The sequence below is a fragment of the Pipistrellus hanaki genome, assembly GCF_964339955.1.
Source record: "Pipistrellus hanaki genome assembly, chromosome: 8".
NCBI lineage: Eukaryota > Metazoa > Chordata > Mammalia > Chiroptera > Vespertilionidae > Pipistrellus > Pipistrellus hanaki.
Window position 1 is genome coordinate 73,917,589 of NC_140510.1, and position 24,220 is coordinate 73,941,808.

The 24,220-nt window shown below is 41.7% G+C and overlaps 1 protein-coding gene across 1 annotated transcript in view; it reads right to left on the minus strand.

The window, feature by feature from the left end:
• FLACC1 (flagellum associated containing coiled-coil domains 1) overlaps nt 1–24,220 on the minus strand; it is a 52,850-nt gene that overhangs the window by 12,001 nt on the left and 16,629 nt on the right. The window contains exons 7-15 of the mRNA XM_084892538.1: nt 21,426–21,487; nt 18,617–18,714; nt 17,532–17,584; nt 15,646–15,745; nt 12,745–12,848; nt 10,576–10,638; nt 2,326–2,415; nt 2,099–2,208; nt 905–1,062 (exon numbers count right to left, since the gene is read on the minus strand). Coding sequence (XP_084748664.1) covers nt 936–1,062; nt 2,099–2,208; nt 2,326–2,415; nt 10,576–10,638; nt 12,745–12,848; nt 15,646–15,745; nt 17,532–17,584; nt 18,617–18,714; nt 21,426–21,487 — 807 coding nt within the window. The 3' untranslated portion in view covers nt 905–935. The remainder of the gene's footprint in view (nt 1–904; nt 1,063–2,098; nt 2,209–2,325; nt 2,416–10,575; nt 10,639–12,744; nt 12,849–15,645; nt 15,746–17,531; nt 17,585–18,616; nt 18,715–21,425; nt 21,488–24,220) is intronic.

The following is a 24,220-nucleotide window of genomic DNA, read 5'->3' on the forward strand; positions in this document are numbered from 1 at the left end:
TCCATTAATTCCATGCTCCTGTATGGCAGCAATGGAATGGCTCTCTCACTGTCTCCCCTCTCTAGTCCCCTCTATTGAAGCTGCAGCCAATTACCAATTATCACTGTGATGATCGGATTGTTTTGCTTCATGTGCAGCCCATTTCACTTATTTTTGTTGCCTGCACTGTGGTATTTGAATTCTAGCAATGGTGAGCAGTGTTTCCCAAACTTCTCTCATGATGAGAATCACCTGGTGGAGTCGTTAAAATACAGATTCCTGAATCCCAACTAAGAAGTGCTAAACTAGAATTTTTGGGAACATATAGGTAAAATTGTATACTTAACTTAGTGCTCTGTCTTAGAGCACTAGTTAAGTATACAAAAGTATACAATTCAGGAATCTGTATTTTAACGACTCCACCAGGTGATTCTCATCATGAGAGAAGTTTGGGAAACACTGGTTTAGAGAATCTGGCAAGAATTATCAGAACTCTTCCTAAATCACAGGTTAGGGAATGTGATTGAGAGGTGAGAGTGGGGACACATATGAAAAAGAAAGATTTTTGAAATCAAACCAATAATTTTTTTCTTGCTAGCTAAATGCCCAGGTATAGTCCAAATATAGTTAACATTTTATAGGAAGAAAATTTTCAGATCAGTGTCTTCATAATAAAATATGTAAAGGTGGAGAGAAAATAGTACACCCAGAGAAAGCTCAGCTCTAGCTACAGAGCACAACACTTCTCAATGAAAAGTCATGAAAAAATAAAATCTATGTAATTGAGATAAGAATTCAAACATTCCCAACCACTCAGAAGAAAGCAAATTGTGAAAAGATGAAAGTAGAATCAAGAACCCATTATATGCATTTCTCAAAAAAACTTCACAGGAGTGCTCTAGGTTTACAGAGATGGTATTCCTACCAACTCAGATGATGGAGAACAACCTTTCTACTCATAATTCATGTCTTTTCTTGCTGCCGTCTTCTGAAGTCTCAGAATCATCCTCATAAATAGTAATACAGGCTGACCTTCTAGATCGTTCTTCATAAGTTCCTCCATTCTTGGCATTTATCTTTTGCCTATAAAGAAAGAGAAAATGTATCACTATAGACTCAAAGAGTAGAGAGTGGGGTAGGTTATCTGGGGAGAGAGTGTGGCTTCATTCTTTCACTGGGAGCAATCTCTCTCAATAGTTTTAAATTTAGTGAGATAGGATATGTGGGTGACCAAATGCCCATGTAAGGAATTTTCCACTAAATCAACATAATAAATAAGTTCCCTTTATTAAAGTATTGATTGACATTTATTTCAATAATTTAAGATGTATCTTCAGGTTGCAGTTTAGTTTATGACCTAAAATTGATTTCCACAGGAACACAATGCAGCCACATCTAAAGGTAAACTACTAACATCTACATCCCTACACTCTCAGGGGAGATGGATTTAAAAATAATCTTTAGTTTTTAAAATCCTGAATGCACTTAAAGAGTCTCAGATAAATACCATGTGTCATTTTGCTTAAAAACTAAGACACAGCATCATTTCAAACAAAATGGTTTTTGTTGTTGTTGTTTTGTTTTGTTTTGTTTTTTGGGGGGGAGTGTAATTCAAGCCAGAATCCTATTAGTCTGTGGGCAGAGGCAGTCTCTGGAGGCTTTGAGTCTTTGCCTGATCCAATGAGTCAGAAACAGCCTTTAACATTGTCCTGTACTAGAGATTGAGAAGGGTAGAGGATCTATTTAAACATAGTCACAAACCCAAAACAGACAGCCAAAATTAGGAGACAAAGGAACAATTCCCAAATGAAAGAGCTAGAAAATTCTCCAGAAGAAGAGATAAATGAAGCAGAGCTAAGAAATTTATCTGAAACAAGAATTCATAGTAATGAGGGTAAAATGCTCAACAGCATGAAAAAAGATATAGTAACTATCAAATGAACTGTTTGGTCACAGCAGGTAAATTCTGTGACCAGGCTTACAGTGAATATCTTCCTCCTGAAAGTGCCTGTGCCTTGGCTTCTTTAGGAAACACCTGTGATCATCTTCACCTATTCCTCACCCAATCCCCTCCCCTTCCTAAAGATAAGTCAGCCATGTTTTTGCACCCCTTTCACACCTCAAATGAATGTTTTCTTCTCTCAGGAGCTGTATAGTGAATTTAAACTTCTCTTCAGCTTCAGCAAGCTTGGACTGGAATGTTTTCTCCAGATTTGCCACCGCAGATTTCTGAAAGACATGTGCATTTTAATAGCAATCTTTTCCCAACCAGAGCTGTATGGCCGAGCTACACCGAGACCTGGGATCCTCCCCCAGATGCCCATCCCCACTTCAGCCAGGACTCACCTCCTTCTGGAGTTCCATCTGGGTTTGGTAGAGGGTGGTGTTCAGTGATTCTAGGATAACAGCTTGTGCATGCAACTCTTCCTCTATGACCTGTGTAAGAGGAAACTGTTTTGGATGTCTGCCCATTTATTCTCTTCTCTAGGTACCTGGACTAGAATGTTCAGCATCGACTTCCCTCCTCCTGCACCATTTAATCACTATTCCCTGTTAACCCTACCCCCTCCTTTTGTCTTCCCCATCTATACCCTCCCCTACAATCTCACTATCACTGCCCCAGTGCCAGTCCTCACCAGAGCTTAAATGGGTTGTCACAATAGCTAGCAATTATTCATCTATTAAACAAGTATTTATGAAATGTCTATGATAGATCCCAACTATATGACATTCTGAAAAAGGCAAAACTATAGTTAGTAAAAAGATCAGTGATTGATAAGGGTTGGGAGGGAAAGGGAAAGACATACTTGGAGAACAGAAGATCTTTAGGTTAGAGAAACGATTTTGTATGATGCTACAATGGTGACTATATAGCATTATTGACAAAACCAATAGAATGTACAACACAAATAATGAACCCTAATGTAAACTATGAACCTTAGTTAAAAATAATATATTAACAGTTTATCAGCTGTAACAAATGTAACACACCAATGCAAGGTATCAATAATAGAGAAAGTTGTGTGGGGATGGGGAATGCATGTGAAATCTCTGTACTTTCTGCTTAATTTTTCTGAAAACTTAACTGTTCTTAAAAAAAAAAGTCTGTTAATTAGAAATAAAAACCTACTATAGGAATGGGCTTTGAAGCAAGGTAGATCCAGTGTATTAGCTCTGGAATATTATGATGAGGAAGACAAATGTAATTTCTACTCTTATGGGGGATACATTCTAGTGAGGAAAAGATAAAAAATTAAATAAAAACAAAATAATTACAGTAGTAGATTAAAACCAAATCTAGGATGAAGGTGGAGGACACAGTATAAGTGTGGGATTTACTTTAAAGAGATGAAGTAACTATAAAAATGGACCAGCCCTAGCCAGTTAGGCTCAGTAGATAAAGCGTCGGCCTGCAGACCAAAGGGTCCTGTGTTTGATTCAGGTCAAGGGCACATATCTTGGTTGCAGGCTCCTCTCTGGCCTGGGCCCTGGTTGAGGCTCATGCAGGAGGCAACTAATTTATAGCTAATCAGTAGACAAGCTCGGTAAAGTGGTTATAAGAATGCTCTGTGGCAATTGCCAGGGGGTGGAGGGTAAATGGAGATGGAGGAGGCTATAAGGAGATAAATAGCGATGGATGGAAACTACTTGGGGTGGTGAATGCACAATACTGTGTACAGACGATGCATTGTAGAAACGTGCACCTGAAACCTGTATAATTTTGTTAACCAGTGTCACCCCAATGCATTCAATAAAAATGGGGAGAAAAACAGTACCCGGGATCTATCTTGCTCCAAAACCCATTCCCTTCCTTTGTAGGACATTGCAGTCTGTTTGCCTAACAATGAAGCCCTGCCTGGATGCTGAGGTATCATCCCATGCTTTCCTAATGGCTAATCATGTCCCACACATGTCCATTCTGGATCCAAACTGAATTTTCAGTGAAAGAAGAATCACAAGGCACTTCGTGGGTTTGAACAGTTTCCCTTCAGGTATCTCCCACAGGGAAGTCTGAGGAGAGAGTTCCTTGAGGGGCTGGGGTGAGGTGGGCGATAATGAAAACTCCAAGTTTTAAGGAAAGGCTTGGAGTTAGACTTCCAAGGAGGCAGGATAATACTTTCCAGAGGTTGAAGGAAAGAATCTGGCATTTTACTATTTAACCCTTTTGTGGTTTGAGTCATACTAGAAATGGAAGGCCTTTGACATTGAAGATTACACAGTATATTGCCCATATATTTGTTCAAACCAGGCTCTAAAAAGACACTAATGGATTTGTTGTACAGATAATTCTAAAATCCTTTTTGACTTATTGATTTCAGCAAACTCAGCTTTAGTTCTTCCATGGTTTTTTTTTTTTTTTTTTTTTTTTGTGTGTGTGTTTTCTTTTTACCAGTTTTCTTTTTGGAATTATCATTGATTCCATTTTATTGAGAGTATATAATTTTATTGATTTTTTTAAGGCAAACATCTTTTTTATTAATTTTTTTCCATTTTTTTTAATTTAGGTATTATATGTGTGCATATCTTACCATTGCCCCCCCCCCCCCATACCTGCCCTCCCTCCCCAGAATTTTTCGTCCATTGGTTATGCTTATATGCATGCATACAAATCCTTCGGTTGATCTCCTATCTCCCCCATATCTCCCTACCCTCCCCACTGTAATTTGACAGTCTGTTTGTTGCTTTACTGTCTCTGTATCTATCTTTTTGTTCATCAGTTTATAATGTTCCTTATTATCCATAAATGAGTGAGATCATGTGGTGTTTTTCTTTCATTGATTGGCTTATTTCACTCAGCATGATGTTCTCCAATTCCATCCAGGTTGCAAATGATAAGAATCCCTTCTTTTTTATGGCAGCATAGTATTCCATTGTGTAGATGTACCATAGTTTTTGGATCCAATCATCTGCTGACAGGTACCTAGGCTGTTTCCAAATCCTAGCTATTGTAAATTGTGCTGCTATGAACATAGGGGTGCATATATCCTTTTTGATTGGTGTTTCTAGTTTCTTAGGATATATTCCTAGGAGTGGGATTACTGGGTCAAATGGGAGTTCCATTTTCAGTTTTTTGAGGAAACTCCATACTGTTCTCCACAGTGGTTGCACCAGTCTGCATTCCCACCAGCAGTGCACGAAGGTTCTTTTTTTTCTGCATCCTCGCCAGCACTTGTCATTTGTTGACTTGTTAATGTTAGCCATTCTGACAGGTGTGAGATGGTATCACATTGTCGTTTTGATTTGCATCTCCCGGATAATTAGTGACTTTGAGCATGTTTTCATATGCCTCTTGGCCTTCCTTCTGTCTTCTTTTGAAAATATTCTATTTAAGTCCATTGCCTATTTTTTAATTGGATCATTTATCTTACTTTTATTTAGTTGTATAAGCTGTCTGTAGATGTTGGAGATTAAACCTTTATCAGTGATAACATTTGCAAATATGTTCTCCCATACAGTGGGCTTTCTTGTTGTTTTGTTGATGGTTTCTTTTGCTGTAAAAAAGCTTTTTATTTTGATGTAGTCCCATTTGTTTATTTTCTCTTTAGTTCCATTGCCCTAGGGGCAGTATCAGTGAAGAAGTTCTTTTGGCATATGTCTGAGATTTTGCTGCCTGTGGATGCCGCTAGTATTTTTATGGTTTTCCGTCTTATGTTTAAGTCCTGTATCCATTTTGAGTTTATTTTTGTGTATGGTGTAAGTTGGTGATCTAGTTTCATTTTTTTGCATGTATCTGTCCAGTTTTCCAAAAACCATTTATTAAAGAGACTGTCTTGACTCCATTGTATGTTCATGCCTCCTTTGTCAAATATTAATTGAGTATAGAGGTTTGGGTCGATATCCGGATTCTCTATTATATTCCATTGATTTATATGTCTGTTCTTGTGCCAGTACCAGGCTGTTTTGAGAACAGTGGCTTTGTAATACAGCTTGAAATCTGGTATTGAGATCCCTCCTACTTTATTCTTCTTTCTCAGGATTACTGTGGCTATTTGGGGTATTTTTTGTTCCAGATGAATTTTTGGAGAGTTCTTTCTAGGTCTATGAAGTATGCTGTTGGTATTTTAATGGGGAGTACATTGAACCTATAGATTGTTTTTGGAAGTATGGACATTTTGATGATGTTGATTCTACCAATCCATGAACATGGTATGTTCTTCCATTTGTTTACATCTTCCATCTTATATCTCTTTTTTCAGTGTAGTGTAGTTTTCTGCATATAGGTCTTTTACCTCCTTAGTTAAGTTTATTCCTAGGTACCGTATTTTTCGGACCATAAGACGCACTTCCCCCCCCCCCCCCCCGCCCCAGAAGTGGGGGGGAAAAGTCCCTGCGTCTTATAGTCCAAATATAGCCTACACATATACTTTAAAAAAAAAGTTTTTTTACTTGCCCGGCTCTGTGTGGTCTCTGTGTGCTTGCCTGGCTCTAAAATGGTTCTAAATGCTGCTGTTTACTTTACAGGGTTGATTACATGTGTTTATGACTGTGATGTTGGGTTTTAATGCACATAAAATATTTTAGGACACTATTTGTTTCAGAATCTTTTTTTCTTCATTTCCCTTCTCTAAAAACTGGTGCGTCTTATGGTCCGAAAAATACGGTATCTTTGGTTTTTTTTTTTTGGTGCGATGATAAATGGGATTGCTTTTTTAGTCTCTGTTTCTGTAAGTTCATTATTGGTGTATAGAAATGCCATAGATTTCTTGGTGTTAATTTTGTATCATGCTACATTGCCAAATTCATTTATCAAGTCTATTAGTTTTTTGATGGAGTCTTTTGGGTTTTTTATGTGCAATATCATGTCATCTGCAAATAAGGACAATTTTACTTCTTCTTTTCCAATTTGGATGCCTTTTATTTCCTCTTCTTATCTAATTGCAATGGCTAGTACTTCCAGTACTATGTCAAACAGGAGTGGTGAGAGTGGGCATCCCTGTCTTGTTCCTGTCCTTAGAGGAAATGGTTTTAGTTTTTGCCCATTGAGTATGATGTTTGCTGTGGATTTATCATATATAGCTTTTATTATGTTGAGGTATGATCCTTCTATTCCCACCTTGTTGAAAGTTTTTATCAGGAAAGGGTGTTGGATTTTATCAAATGATTTTTCTGCAGCCATTGATATGACTATATGATTTTTATCTCTCAATTTGTTTATGTGATGTATCACGCTTATTGAATTGCAGAATAAATCCTACTTGGTCATGGTGTATGATCTTTTTGATATGCTGCTGGAGCTGATTTGCTAGAATTTTGTTGAGTATTTTGGCATCTATGTTCATGAGGGATATTGGCCTGTAATTCTCTTTCATTGTGTTGTCTTTATCTGGTTTTGGTATTAGGGTGATGCTGGCTTCATAGAAGGAGCTTGAAAGTGTTCCTTCCTCTTGAATTTTTTGGAATAGTCTGAGGAGGATAAGTTTTAGTTCTTCCTTGAATGTTTGGTAAAACTCTCCTGTAAAGCCATCTGGCCCCAGGCTTTCATTTGCTGGAAGCTTTTTGATGACTGCTTCAATTTTTTTCCAAAGTTACTGGCCTATTGAGATTTTTAGATTCTTCCTGATTGAATTTTGGAAGGTAATATTTTTCTAGGAATATGTCCATTTCCTCCAGGTTGTCAAGCTTGTTGGAGTAGAGTTGTTCTTAGTATTTTGTAACAATCCTTTGTATTTCAGCGGGGTCTGTTGTTATTTCACCTCTTTCATTTCTGATTTTGTTTATTTGGATCCTCTCTCTTTGTTTCTTGGTTAGCCTGGCTAGAGGTTCATCAATCTTGTTTATCCTTTCAAAGAACCAGCTCTTGGTTTTGTTGCTCTTTTGTATTGTTACTTTGGTTTCTACTGTGTTTCCCCAAAAATAAAACATCCTCCAAAAATAAGATCTACTTACAGGTTTCCTTCTGAGTGAAACATAAGGCATCCCCCTGAAAATAAGGAACCCCCTTGGCTCTGTCTCAGAATAAAAATTAATTTGCCGCCCCGACTGGCGTCTAGCAACCAGTGATGTTACGCGGAGTCCTGACATCACTGCTGTGTGGAGGCGGAGCGGAGGTCGGAGTGAGTGGTGAGCATGGGGCGGGAGAGAGGAGGAGACTTTCACAGATGTGTGTAGAAGAACAGGAGTATTAGAGTGGACGGGACAAGGCAAAGGTGGTGAGTGCTGGTCTGTCTCTGGTGACACTACCTGATGCTCGCTGCCGCCCTTATGATGACTGAAGGTTCTCAGTCAGTGGCAGACCCTGCTCCAGCCCAGATCCAGGCCCCAGCAAGCCCAGTTTCAGTCCCCAGGCAGGCCCCAGGAGGCAAATGTCTGATAAAGGGGTAGGGGGAATGTCTGGTGAAGGTGTTCAGTGGCACAGGGGTGGGGGGAGTGGGATCACTTAAAATGACACAGAAGGATCAAAAGGGGTTATTAAAATGGTAATCCCCCCTCTGATTCTCCTGTGCCATTTTGGTTCCCCCTTCTATCCCCCCTGTGTCATTTTAAATGATCCCCCTCCCCCCCACCTTGATACCCCAATTCCTTTTTTTTACCCCTAGAAATGAGCGCAAAAAGAAAAAGCTACTCCGTGGAGTACAAGAAAGGAATCGTGGAAGACTCTTGGGGCCAAAATCTTACTGCTTTCTGCAAAGAGATGTTGAGTATCTGATTGGTCCGAAAATGGCGAGCAGAGTATGGTAACCTCATTGAATAAGTGGACAAGGGAAATGCTAAAAAGCGCAAATGTGGATCAGGTCCGAACCATTATTTTCCGAGCTGGAAGACCTGATCTGTGAATGGGTTGTTGACAGGAGAGCAGAGGCTTTGGTTGTGAATAGGGCTCAGATCCAAGAATTTGCCCTTGAAATGGCACCACAGTTTGACATAGCCCCCGAAGACTTCAAAGCATCACAACACTGACTGGATAATTTCCTTCAGCGAAGAGAACTGTCTTTAAGAAGATAATTTCCTTCAGCGAAGTGAACTGTACAAAACCGGTACAACATTGTTTTGTTGGAAGACACTCAAGTTATTTAGCAAGCACTTGCATTCAAGTCCTTTATTGATGGTGCTGACTTCTCTAAATACAATCTCTCCAACATGATTGCTATGGATGAAACTGCAGTGTTTATGGGCCAATCATCTCAAACAACAATTGAACAGCAGGGTGCCTTCTTAGTGTACATTCCCTCCACTGCTTACGAAAGTGCACATGTTTCCTGTATTTTGGCAATTCGTCTGGATGGCACTAAAATCCCACATTTAATCATTTCTAAGGGCAAGAAGGAAAAGATTGAACGTGTTTTGGCGTTTTTATTCTTGAAACTGAAAAAGCCTGGGCCACACAAGCAGTTATAAGGAAGTGGGTCGATTTAATGCTGCCGCTTGTTATGCGAGGGAGCCAAAGAGGTCTGCTAGTCTGGGATGCAGCCAGCACTCACTAAAGACATGAAGACATTTCTTCATAAAGAAAAATAGATCAGATAATGATTCCCGCAGGAATGATGGCCTATCTCCAGACTCTTGATATTGCAATAAGCAAGCCATTCAAAGACAATTTGTGCATGGAAATTAATGACTACATTGAAAATATAATGGAGAGAAATCAGCGTGGAAACTTTGTGAAACCTAAACTGCAAGAAGTTGTGACTTGGGTGAAGAATTCACGGGAGAAAATCACTGACAGTTGCATTGCAAATTCACTGCGAGCAGGCTACCTTGACAAGAAGTACTCATTTAAAGACAGTGCTATTGCTAAATATGAGAGATTTGGTCCACTGATTCTGAAAGAAATGAAGTCACAAGAAATTCACCAGGAAATTCAGGAATTGGATTGTTATGATGATGTTCCAGAAGATGATGACATGATTATCATTGAATAAATGAGTAAATTCTTGATACTGTAGGATTCACAGTTTGTCTGGTTTGTGTTGACAACTACCATACTACCATACCATATACAGGTAATAAATTTCCTTAATTTTCATTTAACAATAAATGTGTACCGTATTCTTCTTCATGGAAAAATAAGACATCCCCTGAAAATAAGACATAGAGCATCTTTGGGAGCAAAAATTAATATAGGACATTGTCTTATTTTCGGGGAAACAGGGTATGTCATTTATCTCCGCTCTGATTTTTATTATTATTATTATTTTTTTAAATATATATTTTATTGATTTTTTTCACAGAGAGGAAGGGAGAAGGATAGAGAGCTAGAAACGTCAATGAGAGAGAAACATCGGCCAGCTGCCTTCTGCACACCCCCCACTGGGGATGTGCCCGCAACCAATGCACATGCCCTTGACCGGAATTGAACCTGGGACCCCTCAGTCCACAGACCGACGCTCCACCACTGAGCCAAACCGGTTTCGGCTGATTTTTATTATTTCCTTCCTTCTGAAAACACTGGGCTTTTCTTGTTGCTCTTTTTCTAACTCTTTGAGTTGTAGAGTTAGATAATTTATTACAATTTTTTCTTGCTTTTTTGTAGTAGGCTTGTAGAGCTATAAACTTCCCTCTAAAGACTGCTTTTGCTGTGTCCCATAGATTTTGGATTGTTGTGCTTATTGATGTATTTGTAAGGTGCAACAGGAAAAAAAAAATGAGAAAGCTTACCTCTTTGGCCTTTTTCAGCTCCTGTAATTGCGAGGTGTCATTTTCATGTTGTATCAAGAGCTCCTAAAAGTAATTTTATTTGAAAAAGTTCAGCAATGGGGTTCTGGCACTTCTTTAAAAAAAACTAGGAAAACCAAAATAGGATTCAGAAATATAATGTAATAGTTACCAAAGTTTACATATTGATTTCATGAAGCACACATTATAAACTAATGGCATCACAGGTTGAAGTTAAATAATGAAAATCTCACTCAGGTTAAACCATAGTGCATTGACAAATAGTAAAAGAAACATTCTCTTCAAAGGCTTTTCTGGTTAGCATCCAGGTTTAATACTGTTAACTATGCAGTTCCCCAAAAATTGAACTTTATACTCAATGCAATTCCAGTCAAAATACCAGCAGGTTTTCTTAACAAGATAATTCTAAAACTTATATAGAAATATAGAGGATACAGAAAGCTAAAATAATTTTGAATAACAAGAGCAAAGTTAGATTTTTACTTATTGATTTCCAGCTACAGTAATTAAGATAATGTGCTGTTGGCTGAAATGAAGGCAAATAGTTGAATGGAAAAGATGGAGAGTCCACTGCCTCCACTTTCCAGATATGACAAATACACTAAGGCAACACAATGGAGGAAGAAAAGTTAAAAAAAACCAAAAACAAATCATTCTGGAACAACTGGATATCCATGAGGGGATAAAAAGAACTATGACTTCTATCTCACACACAAAAATTATTCAAAATGGATCACAGAATCATGAAAGCTAAAATTATAAAGCATTTATTAAAAAAAGATATCTTAATGTCCTTGGAATAGTCAACAATTTCATAAAGGAGACACAAAAAAGGTGTAACCATAAAAGAAAAAGAAAAAAAACAAATCTTGAGGGAAGGAGGGATTACTGGAAAGGAACACTAAAGTGCTTTCTGGGTTGATGAAATGTTCTAGATCTTGATTTGGGTGTTGGTTACATGGATATATATACATTTCTCCAAACTCATCATACTGTATATTTAATATCTGTGCATTTTGCTAAATGTAAATTACATACGAGAGAGAGAGAGAGAGAGAGAGAGAGAGAGAGAGAGAGAGAGAACACCCATTTACAGGTTTATAATCAGTGTCACTGGAGGAAGAAGAAATACATGAAGATGATCAAATCTCTCCCCACTAAGAGGAACTACCACTATTTCTTATTCAAACATATGAGCTCTCCACACCCCAGAAGCATTATTTCAGAGCATGCCCCATTCCTCATTATTGTTTTGCTCAGTAATATAGTGAATGTCATACATGGGCTTTTATTGGTGAAATTAGTGGCTTTTCAATGAACATAATGGTTAGAAATGGGCTCTTAAAAATGGAATGTTAGAGATTCTCTGCACTTTGTATGAAATGGGTACAAAAATCTAACAAAGCCTGTAGTGTGTGCACTTAGGGATGGGGTCTTAGACTTGACCCCCAGTGAACTGTGTCCTGTGTAGGAGGAGCTCTGGTTGCTTGATGCTGACTGCAGGGTTACAGAAGGCTTATAGAAGCCTACTTCTGCGACACCATGGCAAATACCTATGCTGACTCTTTCATGCACCCCAAAACTCAGAGAACTGGTGGTATAACTGCCTGGACTTGCTGGCTAATGCCTGTTTGTTTAGTAAATGTCCACGTGTTTGGTAGAATTTTGTCTGAGACCTGCTTTCATTCTAACCTGGTATTAGTGTCAAGGTTGTAGGGAAGTGACTTTCAGGAGCTGCTAACCCTCATAATCTCTAACTTTTAGTTGCTATCCTTATTTACTAAGAGTCGTATACGACCACATTTGCTTAGTTTAATTTGCAACAATACTCTTTCGCTTCAGCCATAGTCAAGAGTGAGAAGGATATTCAGAGACTAGGATTTTGGCAAAATAGGGAATTTTAGCTTCTGCATGTTTCACATTCTTTATTTCTTGTTAATTACAAGTTTCATTCCAATAACTCTGTGGTGTGGCTATCTAGATAAAGAACAGCAAAACTGTCTGTCTTCTTGCATATGTCCCAGGGAAGCTTGGGAAGGAGAAATATTCCCAGGAAGATGGAAGCTGGTCTAATTACCGGGGCATCCTTGGAAACCGGATGGCCCTTCAAGACTGCACATTCCACCAATGATGTGCTGTGGGCTGACTCACCTCCTTCTCTCGAGTGAAGTTCTCAAGGATAACACTGTAGGAGTCACTTAATTTTTTCTTTTCTTCTTCCGTCTCTAACTCAAACTTTTTTGTCATCTTATTTTCTGTGGAAATGAGAGGAAACCACTTATAGAAGGTGTAAACGAGGGGAAAGGACAGGTGCAGGGAGATAACCAGAATATAAGTAGATAATAGAAAGTCCAGCCTGGGTCAAGCCCAAGGTGCTTTCATCCTGTTGTTCAGCCTCTGACACACACACCTGGAGAAGCTTGAGAGTGAGGTCAATAGGGTGGTGGCTCTCAATCACATCAGCCCTGCAGGGTTACCTCTAAAGTTTCCTGTACTCTTCATGTAGTTTATTTTAGATCCGTTGCTTATTGTTTTGTTTGTTCTCTTGGCTGAAGCAACCACTGTGCTTTCTTGAATATCCTTATCCTATATAACAAAAGGCTAACATGCAAATCGACTGAATGGCAGACTGACAGGTCATTATGATGTGCACTTCTCACTGGAGGCAGATGCTCAATGCAGCAGCTGCCCCTGGTGGTTAGTGTGCTCCCACGGGGCAGCAGGGCGGGGGAGGGAAAGGAGGGAGTACTGCTCAGCCAGAAGCCCGGAGCCTGGCTCATGGCTGGTGAGCTCAGGGAGGTGGCAGGAGCCTCTTCTATCTCTGCAGCAGCACTAAGGATTTCCAACTGGCGGCTTAGGCCTGCTTCCCATGGGCCATGCTGAGGGACTCCTCCCTCCCCCAACTGCATGAATTTCATGCACCAGGCGTCTAGTCTTAAAATATAGCTCTTGGCTAACATGACTTTTCTAGCAATATAAGACACTTTGTACTTAGCCCTGGTGTAGAGATAGGCTTAAACATTTTTATTGTGTGTGGGGTTTTTTTTTGTGTTTTTTTTTTTTTTTTTTTTTGGGGGGGGGGGCAGGGAAACTGCCAGGAGAGATCCAAACAATATTGAACAGAAGGAAGAAGGGGTGATGGGGCTAACAAATTTCTTCTTTAGCATCACAATACTGAATGGATAAGCAGGCAACTCCCGGGCTCACAGGATAAATCTATATTCAGCTACACTGGTCTCCAAGAACCAGTTGTAACATCTTAACTTAGACTTTGACAACAAGAGATGAGTATAGTATGAGTAGCTATAAATCTGGGAGTTGACCTGGGCTATGCCACACCAAGATTCTAAGCAAAGCCTCCAGCAGGAGCAGCTCCACGTTCCCTTCCCAGTCTAACTCCAGGGTCTTCATGCTATCTTCTAGAAGTCCAGTGTCCCCACCAGGGCAGAAATGGCCTTAAGAATTAACTTTTCCAGAAGTATCTGCATTGAAGTGAGTAATTTGTTAAATCAACTAAATTTGATATGAATTAGGTTGGGGTAGGATGTGAAATAGGTTTGTAGAGGTTGTACCCCTAACTCAACTAGTCTTCTAGATCAGGGAACAGAATCTTTATAAATTCTTCTCTCCTTTTTCTATTTATGAAGCTGCTCGGGGAGGGGTGTGTGTAGAAGGCTCACCTATGTATGATCCAAACTCTGAGCTAAGTGTTGGAAATATTAAAAATATATAGCAAGCCCAGCTGGTATGGCTTAGTGGTTGAATGTTGACCTATGAACCAGGAGGTCATAGTTTAATTCCTGGTCAGGGCATGTGCCTGGGTTGAAAGCTTGATTGCTGGAAACCAAGATCAACAGTAATTAATATAAATGTGAGGAGTCTACCAGAAGGCTGAGTTTAGACTCCCTTTGATATCCACAGGGTGAATATTTACATTTTATTACCTACTGCTGACTCAATGGCCTAAAGTAGTGGTCGGCAAACTGTGGTTCTCGAGCAGCTCTTTGGCCCCTTTAGTGTGGCTCTCCCACAAAATACCACGGCCTGGGCGAGACTGTTTTGAAGAAGTGGCATTCGAAAGTTTAAAAAAATCTGGCTCTCAAAAGACATTTCAATCATTGTACTGTTGATATTTGGCTCTATTGACTAATGAGTTTGCTGACCACTGGCCTAAAGCAAACTCCCCAACATGATCATCTGTTTATTGAACATTACCATTGGTATGTCTGTTTGCATTCCCAAAAGGCAATTGTGTATTCTCTAGTAAATAAAAGCAGCTGGGAACAGAGACACAGTGGAACTTGACTACTACAGTTGAGCTTTTCTCTGGCTTCCCCCCATAATCAAATTAATATTTCTTGTCTTGTGTGTCAATTTGTGCATCAACTCTTTCTCCAAGCCTTTGAATCGAAAGCCACACTGGCCACACTTGGTCCCCAGTGGGGGGCATGCAGGCGGCAGCTAATTGATGATTCTCTCTCATCACTGATATTTCTAACTCTCTCTCCCTTCCTCTCTGGAATCAATAAAAAATATTTTTTAAAATATAGAAATATATAAATGTATTAAATCAATGTTATATACTTTAAACTTATACAATGTTATATATATCAACATCTCTATATATGTATCAAACAAGGCTTACTTGGGGAGGATGTGGGAATATAGAGTACAATCCAGTACAATGGATTGTGTTGCCCCTCCTCCAACAACTGAATATTTGAAACCTAATTTAAGAACTTTTTTTCCTGGAACTTTGGAGTCACCTGTAATTAGATAACAAGTCCACATTCTTACAGATGTCCCAAAGCTTGTTCCAGCCCATGATGGCCAAACTTGGAATCAGTGAGTGTTAGAAGGTGTAGGAATCTCAGGTGGCTGAACTTCATAAAAGACTCCTTCCTGTCACTTTCTTGCAAACTCCAGACACCTTCCATTTGGGAGTCTAGCCATGTGGCTCATCACCGCAGTGAATCCAAGGCTGCCTTCCTTGAGTCGAGACCAAGCTTCATGGAGGTTTTTCATCAAGACATCAGAAGTTTCTGTACTCACTTTGCTGTAGTAGGATCTTTTCCCGTTCCAACTTCTCATTCTTCTCCCATTCTGCCTTTTTCTTTGTCCACTTATCTTCCATTTCATCATAAAGGCTGTCCTGTGGAGGAACAACGGCAACAGAAGCAAAGGGCCCTGAGAAAGGCTGCACACTGGCCCAAGGCCCAGCGCCAGGCCCTGTCAGCTTCCCTCACCTGGGACCCTTGCAGGGGTGGGGAGCTCTATGTGGGTGACTGAAGAAAGTAAATTCCAGCCCAGCCCCCTTGAGTGCAACTGAAGCTCAAAAGCCTGGTTCTGCACAGTGTTTGCAGAGTTTAAAGACAGGTAGTGCTCCCCATGTCGTCAACTCCCTCTGACTCATCCAGGGGTCCTCAAACTTTTTAAAGTGAGGGCCAGATCACGGTCCCTCAGAGAGCTGGAGGGCCGGACTATATGAACTACTAATTCCTACTGTAACACCTTGGCTGCGCTCACTGCCCAAAAAACCTGGTGGGCCAGATCAGACTCCTCTGCGGGCCGCATGTGGCCCACGGGCCGTAGTTTGAAGACCCCTGCATTACTCACTCATAAAGAGCACATGAAGAAACAAAAGAAATGCCTAGTAAACACTTAGAAAACAAGATGTTTTTCAGTGATCATTTCCCTCAGCAAACCTAACTTCCTTTGTGGTTAACGTTAAATAAGCCTAACCACTTCATGACAGGGGGGCCTTACAAGGGGGAGAGGGGGAACCCGGGCCGGGATGCCACCAGTCCTGACTGCCCTCCTTGTGAAGTTAGCAACGGAATTTATATTGGGCCTGGGCATCAGAGCTCGTTTATAATTGTTTGTGGCCATTTAAACAGAGGTTCTCTCATCATTTTCAAGGCCGGTGGGCAGCTATTTCCAGTGAGGCCACACTCTCTGGAGAGGCCCAGACTGAAGCAAATACCAAGTATCCAAAGGAACTGGGCAGCTTACCTGCTCATCAACCTGATGCTTCTCTGGTCTATGGCGCTTCCCTGACTGTATGAAGGTACATCTTGAAAAATGAGTTTTGGATTCTAGTTCAAAACTGAAACTATGAGTGGTAAATTGAATTTCAGAGGTGGTGCTGGTATGTTACTTGATTTCCCCCTTTGATAGGATGATCAACTACCCTTGTTTGCCTGGAACCCAGAAGTCCCAAGCAAAATGGAATTATCGATAGTTGGTCACCACAGGATGGGGACTTGCTGCCTCAGCACTTCCCTATCCATTCCATACTTCCCACTCTCTCATCCCCTAGGAATAAATCCTGCCCTAACTCTGTTCCTTGGCCTCCATCAAATTAATTGATTAAATGAATGGGTTATACCCTGAGATGCTAGAGCATGTTCTGCTAGAGGGAGTAGTGCAGAGTGATACAGTCTTTCTGGATGGAAATTTGGCCAAATATATCAAAGTCCTTTACAAGAATTATTCCTTTTGATCCAGAACTCTATTAAAATCAAAGATGTCACAAAGTACAAATATTAACAGTCATTGTCTTGGGGTAGTGGCAGTTTTTCTTTTTGTTGCTGCTGTTGGTCTACATATTTCCTTTAAAAAAAAAAAACCACTAAAAATAAAATAACATAACATTGAGCAGGTATTACTTTTGTAACCACAAACCTATTTTTCTATGGGCTTCTTTAGGGCCTGGGTGACTGACTTGTCATGCACGGGAGCCATCATAGTCCAAAGGTGCACTCTCCTCCCTGGGCGCAGTCAGTGTGTACCACTAGGGTGCAAGGATGCTGAGGAGCTGATGGAATTATTTTCTGGGGCAGAGCTCTAGATTCATCTCATCATCATCAAGCAAGAGAATGTGTCTTGCTTCTCTTACTCCTTACTCTCGTAATCCAACAAAGAGCTCTGGATCTCACCTGATATATATAAAACATATTCTTCAAATACTTGTATTCCTTTCCCATCTCCTCTGGACAAAAGGAAAACAACAGGATAAGCATTATTGCTCTGAAATTCACACTTTCAAATTCAAATGTGAGCTCTCTGGCACACCTTTCCCATATCAAACTCATCCCCTTAGTGGTAAAACCACGGTGTACCCCAGAGACCTCTCTGGAGGCTTATTAGAAACATAGGATGCCTGAACCCCACCCCAACCCTACTGAATTGAGCTCTCAGAGGAGAGCCCCAGTATCTGTCAATAATATGCTTCGCAGGCGATTCTGATGCGTCACAGAGTCTGAGAACTAAGTCCCAGGCAATTCTGATGGACACCAAGTCTCAGAACTAAGTCTGAGAACTGAGTTTTGGAAGAAGAGAAGCAAAATCTTGTAGCATGCACCTGCCTTTCTCTTTTTAAAATCACACTTCCTGATTTTGAAAACATACATGTTGTCTTAAAAAAAAATCTGGGAAATCAGCAAGGTATAAATACTACCTTAAAAAAAGAAAGGCAGTGGAAGGGGAGAAGAGGTTATAGAATTTCTCCTCTATGTGGACATTAGCCTATGAACTCAGAATTCTGAAGACCACACACTTCCTCTTCTCAAGAACAGCATAAACAATGGAATAAATGGCCAACACAACCCATATGAATTATGAGGCCACACAAATCACAGTGTGTCAGTTAGAATTTAATGACACCATCATTTTTCTGGTGAAGAAACTTCCTGAATTAGAATAGTATTATATTTGCAGAACTTTAAATATATTTTTTAAAAGTGCTTTCTCATTTTTATCACACTGATAAAGGCCAATATTACTATCTTCAATTCCCAGATGGGGAAACTAAGACTCGATACAAAGGGTCAGAAGGACATTGGTAGGCATGGATTCCCTATTTTCAGTTTCATTCTCAATCATTCCCTCCTCCTGAGCTTAAGAGGAAACCTTGAAAGTCTAGCTAAAGCCCATCATGGCCATGAGAATCTCTCAGCCCTAGACCTACATAGTCAGCCTCCCACCCCTTCATCATGGTCATTCTTCCGGGTCCTGAACATACCTAGTTTTTCTTGGGAAGCCAACTTCTCTTCATTTAAGGCTGCTTTGTAGTTGTTCTCCAACTCACTGAGCTCTGCTGTGTGAGCCTCTTTGAGCTCCCTGTGGGGCCCCGAGGGAAGGTCACAACCATCAGTGAAAAGAAGTCCAGAGTTGAGCTGTTTTATTCACCTGATCCCACCTCTAACCCCTCACACAGAAAGCCAGCAGGCCATCGCTTTTTTGAGGCACTTTTTTGGGGAAGAGAAGGGGAAAAGGACTCTGGTTTTCATCAATCTCTATTGTGAATGGAGCTGGTGGGTGCCATAGGTAATGTTAGAGTCCAAGGTCTCTCTAGTCTCCATTCCAGTGTTCAAGATGAGTAGTACAATGAAAGGCTATTTGAGCTGTCAAGCCAAGAAAAGACATGGAGGAAACTTAAATGCCTATTAGTAAGTGAATGAAACCAATTTGAAAAAGGCTTCAACTGTCTGATTCCAACTGTTTGGCATTCTGGAGAAGGCAAAATTACAGAAATAGTCAAAAGATCAGTGCAATGATTGCCAGGGGTTAGCAGTGAGCAAGGGATAAATATGTAGATCACAGAGGATGTTTAAGGCAGTGAAACTATTCTGTATGGTCTATAATGGTGGAATATAGACCTAATAATATACTAATAATAGAGGAATATGCAAATTATCTAGGATACTGTCACAGTAACAGTAATGACCAGCAGGCTGCCTGGGGTGACAAGGCCAGCAGGGGGGACTTGTGGGAGTGACCAGGCCGGTGGGGGGGGGGGCAGTTAGGTGTGGCCAGGCCAGCATGGGGGCTGTTGGGTGTGACCACGCTGGTGTGGGTGCAGTTAAGGGCAAGTAGGCTGGCAGAGGGGGGCAGTTGGGGGCTACCAGGCCAGCAGGGGAGGGCAGTTGCAGACAATTGGGCCAGCTGGGGAGGGCAGTTGGGGGTGATTGGGCTGGCAGGGGAGCAGTTAGGTGTTGATCAGGCTGGCAGGGGTATAGTTAGGGGGTGATCAGGTTGGCAGGCAGAAGTGGTTAAGGGCAGTCAGGAAGGCAGGCAGGCGAGCAGTTGGGAGCCAGCAGTCCCATATTGTGAGAGAAATGTCCTACTGCCCTCAAGGGGTCCAGGATTGAAGAGGGTTCAGGCTGGTCTGAGGGACACCCTCTCCAGTGCACGAATTTTGTTCACTGGGCCTCTAATATAATAATAAAAGATTAACATGCAAATCGACCAAATAGCTGAATGACCAGCAGAACAACCAGTCACTATGACCACTAGGGGGCAGATGCCCAATGCAGGAGCTTTCCCCAGCCGTAGACCCCAGGCCCCAGGCCAGCCAATGCGAGTGCCAGGGCATGTCCCCTCCCCTCCCCTCCCCTCCCCCCATCGCTCTGCCAGTTGCCATGTAGAGGTAGGCGACTGGTGGTGGAGGGGGTGGGGCTGGCGAGTGGGCAGCACCAGGCCAGCCAAGGCAGGTGCCAGTGGCCCCCCACTCCAATCACCCCACTGGTTGCCCCACAGATCAGCCCTGATTGCCCACCAGGCCTAGAGGCCTTACCCGTTAAGCCTCACCTGAGGATATTTTTCCATTGATTTTTAGGGAGAGGGAAAGAGAGAAGGAAAAACAGAGAGAAACATCAATGTGAGAGAAACACATTGATTGATTGCCTACTGCATGAGCCCTGACCAGGGAGTAGTCTTCAACCAAGGTACATGCCCATGACTGGAATCAAACCCAGGACCCTTTGGTCCTCTGGCTGATGCTCTATCCACTAGGGCCATATAATGTGTGTTGACAACATCAGGAGTGACCTCTAATGTACACTATGGATTGTGTCAGTGCAGGTTCATTGAGTGTAACAAATGCACACCAGCAATGCAAGGTGTCAATAATGCCATAGGACATGCAGATGTGAGGTGAGGGAATATATGGGAACTGTCTGTACTTTACACTCTATTTAACTATGAACATAAAACTACTCTAAAATGAAACTCTATTAAAAATAAATAAGTTAGGAAATAAAATAAGTTAATCAATTAATTTAAAAAATTGTTTTTTAAGGTAGCATGGAGGGGATTTTATAGGTTTCCTCACCCACACAGACAACACACCTCATTTACTTCCTCTTGGTTTGTCCTTGGGCTCTGGCTCCTGCCCCTCCCATACCTTCTTGCCATTTTACCCAGGTCCTGACCTAGCAGCCAGGGAGAGCAGCAATAAGAGGAGAGGAGAGGAGAAAGAGGAGGAGATGGAAGAGGTTGGGCTGAGAACCACAGCTGTCTACTACAGAAATCTCACATGGAAATTTTAAAAGATCCAGAGACAGGGAAGCATCGATCAGACTGTTGGACCTCAGAGGGTAGGTAGAGGAGGGTGAGGATAAGGGGAAGAGATCAACCAAAGGACTTGTATGCATGCATATAAGCCTAACCAGTGGTCACAGACAAAAGGGGGCTGGGGGCATGCGTGGGAGGGGGTTGGGATGGGAATGGGGGGGATGAGGACAAATATGTGATACCTTAATCAATAAAGAAATTTGAAAAAAAGAAAAAAGAAAATAAAAGATGGTTCTTTGAAGCAACCAACAAAAAAGGAGATTATAATGGGAATGAAACAATTGTATAAGAAAGTGCCAAACCTTTTCTGTGCCTCAAATCAAACCATCCTGCTCTCCAAAGACATGCATCTCACCTTCCCCACCCCTGGTTACCTAGCTCCATTTGAAGCGTCTGAAATCCAGTGAACTGAAGTCCTGGAGGATGCAGGAGCCTTAGGGCCTCCTGCACACAAGGGCTTTCCCCAGAAAACATACCTGCTCTTGTTTTCAAAGTCCTGCTTCATCTCAGCACAGCGCTTCTCCATTTCATTGGAGAGCTGCAAATGAGGCCATCATCAGTAACACAGGATTGAAGATCCCACTCCCACTCCAGTCTGCAACTTTTTTTTTTTAAATAAATTTTTATTGTTCATATTATTACAAATGTTCCTTTCCCCCCCCTTCTCACCCCACCCTCTGTCCTTTCCCCACCCCCATTGTCCTCATCCATAGGTGCACAGTTTATGTTCAGTCTCTTCCCACATCCCCCTCTCCCCTTTTCCCCAAGAATCATCAGTTCACTCCCCTTCCATACCTCTGATTCTATTATATTCAACAGTTAATATTGTTCCTCAGATTTTTTTTTTTAGTTTCCTTGGTTTTTAGATTCACTTGTTGATAGTTACGTATTTGTTGTTCATAATTTTTATCTTTATTTACTTTCTCTTCTGAAAGAACCCCCTTCAGCAATTCATATAATTCTGGTTTGGTGGTGATGAACTCCTTTAGTTTTTTTTTTATTAGTGAAGCTCTTTATCTGACCTTCAATTCTGAGTGATAGCTTTGCTGGATAGATTATCTTTGGCTGTAGGTTCTTACTATTCATCACCTTGAATATTTCTTGCCATTCCCGTCTGGCATGCATGGCTTCTGTTGAGAAATCAGCTGACAATCGTATAGGTGTTCCTTTATAGGTAACTAACTACCTGCTTAGCTCTTGCTGCTTTTAATATTCTCTCTTTGTCTTTTGCTCTTGGAATCTTAATTATGATTTGTCTTGGTGTGGTCCTCTTTGGATTCCTTTTATTTGGAGTTCTGTGTGCTTCCTGGACTTGTAAGTCCAATTCTTTCACCAGGTGGGGGAAGTTTTCTGTCACTATTTCTTTCAGTATGTTTTCGATATCTTGCTCTCTTTCATCTTCTGGGACCCCCACAATTCTGATGTTGGATCGTTTGAAGTTGTCCCAGAGGTTTCTTACATCATCTTCAATTTTCTGGATTCTCTTGCCTTCTAGCTTCTGCAGAGGAGTGTCTTCTGGCTCTTTATGTTCCAAATCTTTGACTTGATTCTTGCGATCTTCTATTCTGTTTTTAGGACTCTGTAAAATATTTTTTTATTTCAGACAATGTATTCTTTATTTCTTGTTGATCCCTTAGCATTTCTTGTTGATCCCTTTTCATATCCTCATAGGTCTCATTTATTTTATCGGCCTTTTCTAGGAGACTCTTGAAAAACCTTATAAGTGTGGTTTTGAACTCTATATCTAGTCGCTTTTTGTCCTCCATTTCTTTCGTTTGTGATCTATTTGGTTTTGGCATTTTCGCAGGCAGCTTTCCTGATGGGGCGGGGTTTCAGGGTGGAGCCTACAGCCTTGGCTTCCGTCAGCCCCGCCCTATGCGACTCCTGAGACTCAGGGTCCTTCAGTACTTGTTGCAAGCGCCTCTGAGAGAAAGGTGCCCTCGATTTTCGCCTGCTGCCAAACTGTTTATGCTCTCCCCCAATGAGTCCGGTATTGGGGTTCAGTTCAGTTGGAAGTGGAGTTGGAGGTGGCGTTCAGAGCAGTCTGGAGCCCCTGTCTCCTTCCTGTCAGGGCAATCCCGCGGCACAGCTGGCCGGCCCTTCTCTGCGCGCACTGTGCTCGCCTCCGGGACCTCCTCTCGCCGTTCCCTGGAGCTCCGCCTTACAGCCCAACTCCCTATGGGTGAGCCTGGGTCCCCAGGGTGTGGCCTAGAATTGGGGTTCAGAGCAGTTGGAGCTGGGCCCAGCACAATCGGAGCTTTTCTCTGCTTCCCGCTTGGGAACGCCAGCCAGGCACTCGGCCTCCCTCCTCTCCGGCTCCGTCCTCTCTGCGCACCGCGTGTCTCCATACCTTAGGCTTTTACAGCTCCTCCGCACTTCCTTCTGGTTTTCTCCTTGCTTCTTGTTGTAGGATTTCCAGTCAGTCGACTTTCCTGTAGTTCTGGGTAATGTCCATTTTATATTTTAGTTGTATTTTATTGAAATTGTTGTGTGCGGCTGCGGCTAGTTGCCTACCCGAGCAGCCATCTTGGATTCTCTCTCCAGTCTGCAACTTTTGAGAAGCCTTCTGACTCAAGGGGTGCACCCCGCTCCCCCGCCCCCCCACCCCCACCCCGTGTCTCTCTGTCATTATGAAGGAACAGAACAATTCTTGTCTTGCTCTGTGTGGTCTGGCATGTGATCAGCTTACAGTGTTGGTGCACAGAAACCATCCTGTCACCACCAGGTTTTGTGAGCAGGCTTGGTCCTCTCTGCTGGGCTGTAATCTCTTTGTAAGAGTGTGGCCTTAAACCCCCTAAATACAGAATTCAATTGAAAAATCATTTCCTAAACAAATGACTTGGCCTGAAAGAGCCAAAGAGGTCTTCGAAGAACTTTAAATCCAGTGTTCAAGACTCGTTGGCAGGATGTCTGGGTTCCAGCAGGCAAGTGCTGCCCACTTCCAGGTGACCCTCCATGCCAGCACATCCAGTCCTCTGGCCATTGTCTCAGGAGGAGTGGACACTTCCAAATTAGTCAGCTCCCAAGGGTTCAGGGCTTGTCCTTCCCTCTCTGACTGAACAGTGGCACCAGCACTCCTCCCTTGTTCAGGGTCACACAACAATTTGGGGTGTTTACAGGTGGAAGGACTTTTATTTTTAGGTGAATGTTAAGGATCACAATCTGAGGTCCCTCCATGAAAGTAATCTCTAAATATGTCTTAAGTGAGTGAAAATGAGCATTTTCTCCAATAAAGGTAAATGCTCTTAGGCTAATTATTTAACTTCCCAAG